Genomic DNA, 15,380 nt, shown 5'->3' with positions numbered 1-15,380 from the left:
TGGGTGATGTAAAGAAGTGTGGAATTACTATATTATATACCAGAGCTGTGGTACCTGTTGGGACAAGTCACAAAGGAGAGCAGGAGGCACCCAGGCCTCAAAACCCCAGGCTGCTCCCTGGCTCTGCCAAGTAGGTTGCATTTCTTTACCAAATTATCAACCAATGATATGGGCTTTGTTGTTGTTGTTAGGAAAACTTTCTATGAGCCAGTGGGCTTTTTCCATGGAGAACATTTTGGGGCTGAACTTACCGTGGAGATCCCTGAGTTCTCATCTGGTAACCACAGACAAAAATGGAAATATTAACTACATGTCCAGCTTCCAGGATATCCACATTCAGAAACCTGTGAAAGAGGCAAGTGAAATGGAGCCCCAGCTAAAACCTGGCTGGAGCGATGGGGCACCTGGGTGGCTTAGTTAAGCATCAGACTCTTGGTTTCAGCTCAGGTCATGATCTCATGGATCCTGGGATTGAGCCCCACATCGGGCTCCAAGTTCAGTGCGGAGTCTGCTTGGGATTCTCTCTCTCCCTCTGCCCCTCCCCACCCCTCACACATGTGCTCTCTCTCTTTAAAAAAATAAAAAATAAAAAACAAACAAAAAAAAACCCTGGCTGGAGCAAAACACCCTTCAGACGACCTATAAAAGGAACTCAGTCCTTTGAAAAGTTGGGGACGGGGCCCCTGGGTGGCTCAGGGTCCTGGGATCGAGCCCTGCATCGGGCTCCCTGCTCAGCGGGAGTCTTTTTCTCCCTCTGCTCCTCACCCTGCTCTTGTGCTGTCTCTCTCTCTGACGAATAAATAAAATCTTAAAACAAAACAAAAGTTGGGGAGAATCACCTAATGGATGGGTGTGGTGGTCTTGGGAAAGGCCTAAGGGGGCTCTTCCAGGTACATTGTGATCTGTTCAGGAAATTTGTGCCTTGTGAGAATAGGCAACATGGAAAAAGAAGGAAAAGCTTCTGCAAGCAAATCCATGTCAAATATGTGATTCTTCTCTGACATGCTGTCCAGCAGAAAGACAGATATGACATCTATTCTTTCATTCAACTCCCCCCTTAAAATACTCAACAGAGTCCCTATTAAACTGTGGGGGAATAAACTTGCTGACATGACATTTTATGCCTTAAAGACTTGTAAACTTTAGAATCTCTTATTAAAATGGGAATACCGCAAGGAAAATTATTAGACACCACTCCCCATCCTTATTAGTCAACAACCCTTTGGCAATTAGTTATAACCCTGAGCTGAAAGGGAGCTCATGGGAACTAAGAATGGGGTGATTGTTTGCAGGGGAGATGAGAAGGTAAGAGCAGGGAGAAGAAAACTAAAGTGCAGGTGAGAGAGTAAAATATCCACATGAAGGAGGCTTTTGGCTTCACCCAAGAGGCAGTTTACCATGATGACCAAATCCATAGGCCTTGGCTTCAGGCTGCTGAGAATCACATCCCATTTACCAGCTATGTGAACCCTGGGAAACTTACTTTACCTCTCTGTTTTCTAATCTGTAAAATGGACATAATAATAATTCTGTTCTTTGGGGCTCTTATTGAGGACACAATGAAATGACCCATGGAAAACTCTCAGCGCAGAGCCTACACTTGGGTGTTCTCAGTAAATGTTGGCTGTTGTTCATCACTTCCTGATTGGCGTGGGCCCTGTCCCCTGACACACACAGGCTGCACTTGCTTCCACATACAAGAGTGTGGTCTTGTCTTCGATTAAAGGGGTTGGTCCTCCAAGGAAGGCCTGCCTTCTCAAATTTCTATCTGAATCACATCCTTTGAACTGGTGATAACGTTCTGTGTTTGTTACATTTACTAAAATTGTCCTGTGTTATTAAGTATATGTGTTTTAACATTTAGAACATCTTCATTTTAGGTTCAATCTACTCTAATTGAAACTCTGTACAGATACCGCTCTGACCTGCAAATCATCTTCAATGTCATTGACTCTGATCACTCAGGTAAATGAGCGTTGACTAGTTCAGTAGCAGTAGAAAGCAAAGGGTGATCTGTTTCTCGGAAAGCAGAACTCTGTTTTCATCTGTTGCGTTCTTCGCCCAAACTTGATTTAACTCGGGGGCGGGGGGAGTGGGGCGGGGATAAACTCATGTTTAATATTATTATTATTTTAGTTTGTCCAAAAACTGTATTCAAGACCTTACAGTTCCTATAGGCCTCTGTATCTATTAGACAAGAATAGCTCCTTTTATAAGTCACCACACAGATGAAAAGATAATTTCCTGGCCATTTAAACATAGTGGTTACTCCAAGCAATAAAAAGCATTCCTGGACTTCTGATTCTGCTTTTGGGACTCAGGGCCATGAAAATTCATTTCTGCTTGGCTTTGAGGCACAATTACTTGTTTTCAAACTCTAAAAAAAATTCATTGGGTAATCCCCAACTGCAGAGATCATTGAATACCAAAAGGTCAGTAATCAAAATATGAAAGTAAATCATTGCCTATAAAACATGGCAGAGCCATTGTTTACAATCCTTTTATTGAGGGCCAGGGTATCTTCTCCCTCTGCTTTGATGTCCCTTTCCCTTAGATTTGAGATCTTACAATTTCTATACCACATAGAGTCCCACAGTCTACAATCTACCCTCATCCCTTCGGTGTAGACTCATTCCAGGTTTGGAATAATCTCAGGATCACTTGGTACTTGAATGTGACATATTATGTCTTATATTAACAGTCTGACTTTTCTATTTCCTTCAGTGTCTCGATGGTCAGGGCATGTGAGTGAGCTTCTCATTAGGACTATTCAATCAGTATAACTTCCCCACCCCTCCATTAGGTGGGTCTTAAAACCAACACTCATACATTCTTCTATATTCCTTTAGGCCTGATTTCCATGGAAGAATTTCGTGCCATGTGGAAACTCTTCAATAGTCACTACAACATTCATATTGATGATTTTCAAGTTGATGAGCTCGCTGAAAGAATGGACTTAAACAAAGATGGAAGCATTGACTTTAATGAGTTTCTAAAGGCTTTCTATGTAGTGCATAAATTGGATAAGTTGAACAAATCAGATGGCAACCCTCCTTAACAAGAACTAGGGCTTTCCCTCCTGTAAACTCTTGGGCCGAAATCACTGATGCCATCTTTCCAGAACCCTTGTAATTCATAATCAGTAGTAGAGAAAAGTAGACCCCCATTCATACCATGAGCAGATGTATAATGTGGGTTTCTGAAGTCCCCATGAAGTGGTAATTGGTAAAACTAGATTAAATGTCAGCTGATAGTATTTGGCTCCAGTGTTAGGACTCACACATTGCCAGGTAGAAACTGGGTTTGAGCCTAGTGTTGGCCTCTTGGACCAGGAGACCAGAGCAGTTTGGAAACATGTTGAAAGGAACCCACAGAGCACCAGAGAAAAGTACAACATGTGTGAGTGACTGAGGGATGGGAGGAGGAATACCAAACTATTAATGAAATAAAATATGTCCATCTTTAAACTGAATCTTCTTTGGAGACCATAAACCAGTGATTCTCAATCGTGGGGGAACCATACTTGAGGGATGGGGGCCATATCAGATTCTTGGTGGGAGAGTATTGTTTGAAAGAGCCTATTTTTCCCTGTCTGTTGGAGATACAAAGTGAACACAATTCAGATTGAACCCTAGAGTTAATATGGTTTGACACCTTCATTGGTGAGATGGGGCCTGGGTTATGCATACACTGTGCAATTTATTCTGCTATTCCTATTGCATATCAAACATAATAGGTTTCTCTTTAAAGGTGAGTATGTGTTTCATTTTTTTTCTAATTTTGAGAACCTTAAGATCTATCAGTATGCCAGGTTAGATAACCACAACCCTACCTGGTACACACACCAGGAATAATGGATAAAATATAACAAATATCGTTTTTAAATGCATAGCTGAGCTGGCAAGAAAGTAATAGAAACCCCTAGTGGGCAAGAAAAAAAAGCATAATTAAAACTGTAGCAATACTAACGTCAGACAGGATATAGACTTTGAGGCAAAAAATATCATTAGGGATAAAAGGGGTCATTACTGAATGCTAAGAGGAACGATTCACCAAGAGGATAGAATTATAAACGTATATGCATCTAATAACAGAGCTTTAAATTTTATAATGCAAAAATTGACATAACTACTAGGCAAAATTGGTAGAGGGAGATTTTTAATATACCTATGTCAGGAATTGACCATGTATATAAAAAAATAGTGTATAGACTTTTGGACAACCCAGTTAATCCACCTAATTGCAATTATGTATGTGTGTGTACAATTTTAGAGAATACACATTGTTTTCAAGCACACATGGAACATTTGTTAAGAGTTGACCATGTATTAGACTACAACACATATCTCAAATACCAAGCAACCAAAAACAAAGATACTACATTCTCTGATCATAATGCAGTTAAATTAGAAACAACATAAGATAACCATATTAATGAGTGAAAAGGAATATAACTGTAGCTCTACCAGAAATTGCTAAAAATAGTTCACAAGAATACTGTGAGTAACCATTTTTTTAAAAATAGGCGAATGGACTGTTTCTTAGAGAAAAATGTAATTTACTAAGACTGACTCAAGAACAAAAGGAGGGTCTGAAGAGACACAACCATTAAAGAATGTGATGTCAATTTGGCTAGGCTGAACTGCATTTCTCAGAATTCCTGTTCTTGTATGTTTCTGGTTAATGTGGGTGGCCAGGGAGATTCATGAGTGACTGGGAAGGCAAAGGGAGGTAGTGGCCGAAGCGTAGCTTGCACACACTGTTGCTGAGCTGCTGAGTCACTTTGTTGAGGTCAAGTGGCCCGAAATTGCTCTATGTTCCACCTGGATCCTCCGTCGGATCCTCCGTCAGCTTCTTTGATTCCTGGGCCAGGTGTGTGTGTGTTTAGTTCCGTTGGCGAAGGGGCCTGGCTTCTGCAGGTGACCTCATCACTAACGCCTGAGGCGGTAAGAAGGAACTCAGTTTACAGTCCGTTCTTGTGGGAGGCCAGCTTGTACTGGGGGGGGGGGGGGGGGGGTTGAGCCGGCTTTTCATCTTCCCCTCCTGACTACCTGCCCTGTGGATTCCGAGCTCCAACACCAGGTATGGCGTCTTCCTGAGACTGCTTAACCAGCTCCCACATTTGCATAAACCCCTTCTACTGGTTTTATGTATATATAGAATCCCAACTGATACAGAGTTTCATATTGAGAGTGGTTCCAAAAGAACAGAATCTTTTTTTTGAGAGAGCAAGAGTAAGAGTGCAAGCAGGGGGAGTGGCAGGCAGAGGGAGAAGCAGGCTCCCCACTGAGCAAGGAGCCCAATGTGGGGCTCTATCCCAGAACCCCGGGATCGTGACCTGAGCCAAAGGCAGCTGCTCAACCAACTAGACACCCAGGTGCCCCAAAATAACAAAATCTTGATGAATGCTCTGAATGTGTACAACCTGATGTATATAGAGCTTCTGCCCCATTATCTTGCGTGAAAATCCACTGATAATCCCAGGATAGTGGTTTTAAGAAATGTCCAATCTCTGGCGGTTGAGGATGAGTCTTTTTGTTGCTTCCTGAGTATCATTTGGTTATCTATTCTTGGTTTTTTTCTGGAACTCTCATTTTCTTCCTTGGGCTTCTAATTTCTGGAATTAAATGCCTTTGTTGGAAATTTTACCTAAAAATGTACTTAGATTTTACTGAAGATTGTTATTGAATGTTGTGAAACTTCTGCTTGAAACACAAGCTCTGCTTAGCCACATTTCAATTTTATAAAGTATATATGTACAATATAGAGAGTTGTGAAATCTCAATTTATATTTATTACAGATGAGATGGAACATCTTTTTGTTTGTTGGCCAGTCTGTTTTAAGAAAATGTTGTTCTTTTGCTCATTTTTCTTTTTTTTTTTTTAAGATTTTATTTATTTATTCATGAGAGACAGAGGGAGAGAGAGAGAGAGAAGCAGAGGGAGAAGCAGGCTCCCAAGGAGCAGGGAGCCCGATGCGGGGCTCGATCCCAGGACCCTGGGACCATGACCTGAGCCGAAGGCAGACGCTTAACCATCTGAGCCACCCAGGCGCCCTTTGCTCATTTTTCTAATAGCTACTTTATTATTGATTTCTAGGAACTTTAAAACTCTCCTTGATACTAATCCTTTATCTGGGGAGCAGATTATCTTCTCCAGTCTGTGACTTTATTTTTCCCTTTTTTCTGACATAAATATATTTTTAAGGTTTTATTTTAATTCCAGTTAACATGCAGTGTTATCTTAGTTTCAGGTGGACAATATAGTGATTCAGGTTTTTTTTAAGTTTCCTGCTGACGGATTTTTAAGAAGTCTTTTTTTTGTTTAGTTTTTATTTCATAATTCTAAACTTAACTGTGATTCAGCTAGACTTGGAGGGGAATAAGGAAAATATGGAACCTGTAGAGCTGCAGCAAGAGCTCAAAGATTGTAGGATATTTTGAGCAGATGGGGGTGAAGGGGTGCCCGCCTGAGCTGCAGAAGGAACAGTCTGGTAGTTAAGATAAAACACAAGTCAAATTTATGAGATTCGTCCACAGTCGGCAATAGTGATCTTCTTGCTGGTCTTGCCATTCCCGGACCCAGAGCACTCCATGGCATCCACGATATTCCTGCCCTCTCTCACCTTGCCAAACACCACATGCTTGCCATCTGACCACTCAGGCTTTGGCAGTGGAGGTGAAAAACTGGGAACCATTTGTGTGGGGGCCAGCATTTGCCCTGGACAAGATGCCAGGACCCGTGTGCTTCAGGAAGAAATTCTCATCAAATTTCTCCCCATAGTTGGACTGGCCGCCAGTGCCATGATGGTGTGTGACGTCACCACCCTGGCACAGAAATTGCAGAATAATCCTGTGAAAGCAGGAACCTTTATCCTTTCTCCACAGTGCTCAGAGCACGGAAGTTCTCTGCTGTCACTGAACTTTGCCAACAGCTCATAGGAGCTGCGGGCCAAGGGCTCATGGTCCGCAGCGGTATGGAAGAATGGGGCAGGTGGGGGGGGGGGTTGACGATGGCTGGGTGGTGCGGGAGGTTCCAGGGCAGCATCTGCAAGGCTCGAGCAGAAGTTTTAAATGTCAATTTACCTAGCCTGTCAGTCTTCTCCATTATAATTTGTGCTTTTTGCATCTTGTCTAAAAACAAATATTCTTTCCAACCCTGGAAATACAAAGATACAGTCGTTGCTTATTATTTGCCAGTTCTGTATTTGCGAATTCACCTACTCACTGAAATTTGTAACCCTAAATCAACATTTATGGCAGTCGGGTGCAAGGTAGTGAAATTTGGAGTCAAAGGTGTACCAGCTGAGGTCAAACAAGGCAACGCTCTGCCTTCGGGTTCAGTTCTCTGACTGTAAACAAGCGTCCTTCGCATGGTGTATTTAGTGCCCCCCCCTTTTTTGTATTTTTGTGCTTTGTGTTGGTGATTTCACTGTTCAAAATGATCCTCAAACTTAGCGCTGAAGGGCTTTCTAGTGTTGTTCCTAAGCGCAAGAAGGCCCTGGGGTGGGATGGGGGAGTGGAAAGGGGGAGTGGGATGGGTGGGGGTCGGGGGGAATGGTCGGTTGAAAACAGGTGTGTTGGGTAAGCTTCCTTCAGGCTGAGGTAGAGCGCTGCTGGCCCGAGTTCAGTGTTAATAAATCAGCTCTATGTATGAAGTGAGGTGTCGTTGAACAGAAACACATAAAAGGAGGTCAATTGTTGATGAATTGACGAAAATCTTGTGACCAGAGGCTGGCAGGGCCCAAGCCCTGTCTTCCCCGGGAGCAGAACTTCAGTATTCACAAAACTGTACATTTCAGGTTTTCTGTGAAATCTGTTGGATTTTGCTGGGAACTGCCTTAAATTTATAGATTAACCTGGAGAGAACTGACATCTTTACTGTATCGAGTCTGCCTATCCATAAACATGGTGTATTTTTTCCCAATTAGTTTAGTCTTCTCTAATGTCTTTTAGTAAAGAATTTTTCATGATCACTACAATCTTTTCAAAAAGATTTATTCTAAGATACATGATGGGCTTTCTCCTATTTTATCTTTTTCAATCCTGCTGGCTCTTTTGTTCGTAGGGTTTAGTTCTTTTAGGATTTGTTTTCTTCCTTTCTCGTCTTCATTTTATATATTTCTTTGATAATCTCTTTTGGGCTATCTCTCTGTGTTTAGCGTTCCTGGGGGTATAATTCTGTATGCAGACTCTTGATCGGGTTGGATTGTTCCCTCATGGGCTCTGCAGTTTTTTATTGTGAACTCCTCCTTAGCAGGGCTTGTGGGTTTTTTTCCTGGGTAAAATCCCATGATATTTGGGATGTGGGTGCAATTCTTCAGAGAAGTTTTTTGTTTGCTTTTGCCTTGGGCCATGGTAGTATCACTGCTTGAGGAATAATTCTGTTACTTTTGAGTCTGGAGTTTCTGAACTATGTGGGTAGAGTAAAAGCAATGTGAATTGTGGTCCTGTGGTTTTGAGTTCTCAGAGAGCTTTTCTTTTTTTCCCACCCAAAGCCCTGTGTCCTGTGGTCTCTCTTGTTTTTAAGTCTTTTCAAAAATAAAAGAGTCCTTTAAGGGTCTTGCTTTATGCAAAGTGCTCAGTTCCAATTCCCTACCTCCCAAAGCTTCATTTATTACCCCTGTGTGGGAATTAACACCAAACCCCCTGGGGTTCTGGAGACAAATACCCTCCCCCATTAGCGCCAGAACTCACCCCTGTGCTTTCTCACTTCCTTCTTTGTTTCCGGCACCTGGGGATTTGCTTTTATTATTTGTGAGCTTAGCCGCACATTTAAAATAATTATGTTACATTTTACCCGGTACTTCTAGGTGATTATGGTAAAAGGATTTTCAAGTTGTCGGAGTCCACCATATTGCTAAAAGCCAATAAATAGATTTTTTTGGTATCTACTGCTATTTGTTAATAATCTTGAGACTTCATATTTTTACTTGGGCAATGATTGATGTTCACAATATGCCATGGTGCTGGAATTATGCAATACTGTCATTTAGTGAGTCTCAGTTGTTAAACTTCGGTACAACTTCTCTCTAATCTTCCTCTTTAATGTTTTAAAATTTTTTTTACACAAATGGGATATTTTTTATACATTTTTTTAAAGAAACAAGGGCCCCTTTTTTTCCTTCATAACATAATCATGGCCTTCATCATCCTTTCTCCCTCACCTAGGGAAGCCATGTGAACCCACTATATGGCCTTCCATATTTTTATCTGTCCCATATGAACCTATACAGACTTATATCTGTCCTCGTGCAAGCATATATTTACATACACAGTAATCCATAAGGTAGTTTTATTATTGCATACTGTATAAAAATGAGATTCTATTCTACATGTTTTTCTGAGTTCTTTTCTCAACCAATAATACTTAGTTGAAATCCCTACAAGTTATAATGCATCTAACTCTAATTCGCACACATCATGAGGGTACTGCTTGGTGAACCTCCACAATGAATACACCCATGTAACCACCCAGATCAAGAAACGGAACATGACCAGTGTCCCCCCCCCCCCCCACGGAACATGACCAGTGTCCCAGAATCCCCCTCATGCCTCCTTCCATGTTTCTCCCCCATCTCCCATCCAAGAGTAACTATCACTGTGATTTGTAACCACGTAGATATTTTTTAGCTTGCTTTGTATACATGGAATCATTCAGTACCTACTCTTTTGTGCAACATTATATTTATGACATTAACAAGGTTGTTGCATGTAGTTGTAGTTTGTTCATTCTGGTTATTCTCTAATCCCCTGTTGTGTGGATATACTAGAATTTATTTTATTTTTATTTTAAGGTTTTATTTATTTATTTGACAGAGAGAGAGAGACACAGCGAGAGAGGGAATACAAGCAGGGGAGTGGGAGAGGGAGAAGCAGGCTTCCCGCTGAGCAGGGAGCCTGACATGGAACTCGATCCCAGGACCCCAAGATCATGACCTGAGCCAAAGGCAGACGCTTAATGACTGAGCCACCCAGGCGCCCCTATACCAGAATTTATCCACTCTACTACTGAGAGACTTTGGGGTAATTATGGACCGTGCTACTATGAACATTTTTGTTCACTAATTTTTCTTTTTAATGGCCATATGATAATTCAGTGCTATGGAGGACCATCCTTGATTCAGCCAGCCTGGTTTTAATAGGCGTTTACTTTGTTTCCAGCTCTCGACCCCCAAGGCAAAACTGCAATAAATATTGAATGTATGTCCCTACATAGGGGTACTAATCCATCCCTACTAATGGGACAGACTGCCAGAAGTTGAATTGCTGGTTAGTATAGTAATTGTCTTTGAAAATTAAGAGCTGAGCTGTTGTTGTGTTGTCTTCCTAAAGTTCTGTGGCAATGCCATTTCCATCAGTAATGTATGAAAATTCCCTCTTTCTCATCTCGACTAGCATTAGATGTTATAGTTCTGTTTTGTGACTCTGGGTACAAAATGATCTCATAAGTTCTTTAATTTATATTCTCTCCTAGAGAATTTGTGCATCTTTTCATGTGTTTGGACATGCTGTTCTGTGGGTTGTATATTTGTATTTTTTGCTCATTTTTTCTTTTGAGCTCTTCATCTTATCAGTTGGTATTTTCATATAATATAGAAATTAACCCTTTGTCATTTGTTAGAATTTTTTTTTTAAGATTATTTATTTATTTGACAGAGAGAGACACAGCGAGAGAGGGAACACAAGCAGGGGGAGTGGGAGAGGGAGAGGCAGGCTTCCCGCCGAGCAGGGATCCCGATGCGGGGCTCGATCCCAGGACCCCGGGATCATGACCTAAGCCCAAGGCAGATGCTTAACAACTGAGCCACCCAGGCGCTCCTATGTTAGAAACTTTTGTCCACATCTCATCTGTTGACTTTGTCGTGTTACCTTTGCCTTACAAAAGGTCTTATATTGGGGCGCCTGGGTGGCTTGGTTGGTTAAGCGTCTGCCTTCGGCTCAGGTCATGATCCTGGGGTCCTGGGATCAAGCCCCATGTGGGGGGCTCTGCTCTGCGGGAAGCCTGCTTCTCCCTCTCCCCCTGCTTCTCCCTCTCCCACTCCCCCTGCTTGTGTTCCCTCTCTTGCTGTCTCTCTCTGTCAAATAAATAAATAAAATCTTTTAAAAAAATAAAAAATATTAAAAAGTCTTTTATGTAGTAAATATATCCATATTTGCTTTTTTACTTTCATAATATGTATTTGTTAATTTTTAATTTTTTTGAGTATAGTTGACACAGTGTTACATTAGTTTTGGTTGTACAGTGTAGTGATTCAACAAAGTGTAGACCGTCTGTCCTGATACATCCCTATTACAACCGCATTGACTGTGTGCCTTATGCTGTGTCTTTTATTCCCCTGACTCATTCCGTAACTGGAAGCCTGTATCTCCCACTGCCCTTCACCCATTTTACTCAACACAGTCCTCCCTCCCCTCAGGCAACCATCAGCTTGTTCTCTGTATTTATAGGTTTGATTCTGCTTTTTGTTTATTTGTTTTTTTTTTTTAAGATTCCACTTATGAGTGAAGTCATGATATTGGTCTTCATCTGACTTACTTCTCTTAGCATAACACCCTCTAGGTCCATCCATGTTGTCGCATGACCTCATCCTCTTTTATGGCTGCATGATATGCCATTGAATGTAGGTATATACCCACACATCCCACATCTTCCTTATCTATTTATCAGTGGACACGTAGGTTGCTTCCATATCTTGACTATCATAAATAAAGCAGCAGTAAACATAGGGGTGCATCTTTTTGAAGTAGTGTTTTTGTTTTCTTTGGGTAAATACCCAGTAGTGGAATTCTGGGATCATATGGTAGTTCTATTTTTAAATTTTCAAGGAGTCTCCATTACTGTTTTCCATAGTGGCTGCACCAATTTACATTCCCGCCAGCGGTGTATGAGGGTTCCTTTTTCTCCACATCCTCACCAATACTTGTTACTTGTGTTTTTGACGTTCTGACAGGTGTGTGGTGATCTCTCAGTGAGGTTTTGATGTATATATTTCCCTGATGATGAGTGATGTTGAGCATCTTTTCGTGTGTCTGTTGACCATCTGTATGTCTTCTTTAAAAGTCTATTCAGGTCTTCTGCCCATTTTTAAATTGGATTTTTTTTTTTTTTTTTTTTTAGTATTGAGTTCTACAAGGTCTTTATATTTTTTGGATATTAACTGCTTATCAGATATGTCATTTGTAAATATATTCTCTCATTGAGGAGGTTGTCTTTTTGTTTTGTTGATGGTTTCCTTCACTGTATAAAAGTTTTTTTTTTTAAGATTTTATTTATTTATTTGAGAGAGAGAGAATGAGAGAGAGCATGAGAGGGAAGAGGGTCAGAGGGAGAAGCAGACTCCCCACTGAGCAGGGATCCCGATGTGGGACTCGATCCTGGGACTCCAGGATCATGACCTGAGCCGAAGGCAGTCGCTTAACCAACTGAGCCACCCAGGCGCCCCGTGTAAAAGTTTTTATTTTGATGTAGTCCCAGTAGTTTATTTTTGCTTTGTTTCCCTTGCCTCAGGAGACATACCTAGAAAAATGTTGCCATGGCCGGTGTCAGAGAAGTTACTGCCTGTGCTCTCCTCTAGGATTTTTATGGTTTCAGGTCTCACATTTAGGTTTTTAATCCATTTGGGGTTTATTTTTATGTATGGTATTAAAAAGTGGTCCAGTTTTGGGGTGCCTGGGTGGCTCAGTCAGTTAAGCATCTGCATTTGACTCAGGTCATGATCCCAGGGTTCTGGGATTGAGCCCTGCATCAGGCTCCCTGTCTCCAATGAGTAAATAAAAAATCTTTAAGAAAAAAAAAGTGGTCCATTTGATTCTTTTACATGTAGCTGTCCAGTTTTCCCAACACCATTTGTTGAAGAGACTGTCTTTTCCCCATTGTATATTCTTGCCTCCTTTGTCACAGATTGGACAAAGGAGTAGACATATAATTGTAGGTTTATTTCTGGGCTCTCTATTCTGTTCCATTGATCTCTGTGTCTTGTTTTCTGCTGGTATCATGCCATTTTGCTTACTAAGCTTTGTAGTATATCTTGAAACCCGGAATTGTGATACCTCCAGCTTTTTTCTTCTTTCTCAAGATCGCTTTGTCTACTTGGGGTCTTCTGCAGTTCCGTGCAAATTTTAGTATTATTTATTCTAGTTTTGTGAAAAATACTGTTGGCATTTTGATCAAGATTACATTGACTCTGCAGATAAGTCATATGGATATTTTAACAATAGTAATTCTTCCAATCCATGAGCATGGAATATCTTTCCATTTGTGTCATCTCAAATTTAATTCATTAGTGTTTTATAGTTTTTGGAGTACAGGTCTTTTACCTCTTTGGTTACATTTATTCCTAGGTATCTTATTCCTTTTGGTGCAATTGTAAATTTCTCAATTTCTTTCTGCTATTTCATTATTGGTGTATAGAAATGCTACCAATTTGAGGCTATTAATTCTGTATCCTGCAACTTTACTAAATTATCTAGTAGTTTTTTGGTGGTATATAAGATTGACTATGTATAGTATCATGTTATCTGCAAATAATGACATTTTAACTTCTTTACCAATATGAATTCCTCTTCTTTTTCTTGTCTGATTGCTGTGGCTAGGACTTCCAGTACTATGTTGGATAAAAGTGGTGAGAGTAGACATCCTTGTCTTGTTCCTGATCTTCGAGGAAAAACTCCCAGTGTTTTACAATTGAGTATGATGTTAGGTGTGGGTTTTTCAAATATGGCCTTTATTAATGTTGAGGTATATTCCCTCTAACACCACGTTCTTGAGAGGTTGTTTTTTTGTTTTTGTTTTTATCATGAGTAAATGTTGAGTTTTGTCAAATGCTTTTTCTGCATCTATTGAGATGATCATATGATTTTTATCCTTCATTTTGTTGATGTGGTGTATCACGTTGATTTGCAAGTCCTGAACCATCTGTGAATCCCTGGAATAAATTTCAGTTATGGTGAATTATCTTTTTAATGTATTGTTTTATGTGGTTTGCTAATATTCTGTTGAGGATTTTTGCATCTGTGTTCATCAGGAATATTGGCCTGTAGTTTTTCTTTTTCTATTCTTTTTTTGTGTGTGTGTGTGGTCTTTGGTTTTGGTATCAGGGTAATGCTGGCTTTGTAGAATGTATTTGGAAGCTTTTCCTTCCTCTTCTGTTCTTTGGAATAGTTTGAGGAGAATGGGTATTAACTCTTCTTTAAATGTTTGGTCAAATTCACTTGTGAATTTATCTGGTCCTGGATTTTTATTTTTTGGTAGTTTTTTGATTACCAACTCATTTTTCTTACTTATAATCTGTTTAGATTTTCTATTTCCTCCTGGTTCAGTTTTAGAAGATGGTATGTTTCTAGGAATTTATCCATTTCTTTTAGATTGTCTAATTCATTAGCCTATAAGTTTCATAGTATTCTCTTATAATTCTCTGTATTTTTGTAATGTCAATTATTTCTTCTCTTCTGTTTCTGATTTTATTTATTTGGGTCCTTTCTCACTTTTCTTGATGAATGTGGGTAAGGCTTTATCAGTTTCATCTTTTCCAAAAACCAGCTTTTGCCTTCATTGACTTTTTTTTCCCATTTTTTTTTTTAAGTCTCTGTCATTTATTTCTGCTCTGATCTGTATTATTTCCTTTCTTCTACTCACCTTGGGCTTTGTTATTCTTTTTCTAGTTCCTTTAGGCATAAGATTAGATTTTTTTTTTTTAAGAGAGAGCAAGCAGTGGGGAGGGACAGAGGAAAGGGAGAGAGAGAATCTTAAGCAGGCTCCATGCCCAGTGCAGAGCCCAATGCAGAGCTCGATCTCACAACCCTGAGATCATGACCTGAGTCAAAATCAAGAATCAGACACTTAACTGACTGAGCCACCCAGGTGCCCCTGTAATGCCCTTCTTTGTCTCTTGTTACAGTGTTTGTTTTAAAGTCTATTTTGTCTGATATAAAGCTACCCCAGCTTTTATTTTCACTTCCATTTGCATGGTAAATGTTTTTCCCTGCCTTCATTTTCAGTCTGTGTGTGTCTTTAGGTCTGAGGTGAGTTTCTTGTAGGCAGCATATAGATGTGTTTTTGTTTTGTTTTTATCCATTCCAGCACCCTATGTCTTTTGATTGAAACATTTAGGCCATTTACATTTAATGTAATTATTCATAGGTATGTACTTATTGCCTTTTGTTATTTGTTTTCTGGTTGCTTTTGTATTTCTATGTTCTTTTGCTCTCTTTTTTGTGATTGATGAGTTTCTATAGTGTTTGGCTTTCTTTCTGTTTATTTTTTGTGGTTCCTATATAATGTCCTAAGTAAATGGTCTATATTTATTGTCATTTAATTTCAAATACATTCTAAAACAAACAAACAAAAAAAAAACAAAAAAACTTTTCCCCTTCTTTTCC

At 40.1% G+C, this 15,380-nt stretch overlaps 1 protein-coding gene across 1 annotated transcript in view; it reads left to right on the top strand.

The window, feature by feature from the left end:
- PPEF1 (protein phosphatase with EF-hand domain 1) overlaps positions 1-3,464 on the top strand; it is a 113,602-nt gene extending 110,138 nt beyond the window's left edge. The window contains 3 exon segments of the mRNA XM_027609540.2: positions 192-355; positions 1,881-1,965; positions 2,850-3,464. Coding sequence (XP_027465341.2) covers positions 192-355; positions 1,881-1,965; positions 2,850-3,058 — 458 coding nt within the window. The 3' untranslated portion in view covers positions 3,059-3,464.
- The last annotated feature ends 11,916 nt before the right edge of the window (positions 3,465-15,380 follow it).

The sequence above is a fragment of the Zalophus californianus genome, chromosome X (assembly GCF_009762305.2).
Source record: "Zalophus californianus isolate mZalCal1 chromosome X, mZalCal1.pri.v2, whole genome shotgun sequence".
NCBI classification, from domain to species: Eukaryota; Metazoa; Chordata; class Mammalia; order Carnivora; family Otariidae; genus Zalophus; species Zalophus californianus.
The sequence above is the reverse complement of the archived record's forward strand: the minus strand, read 5'-3'. Positions and strand labels throughout refer to the sequence as shown.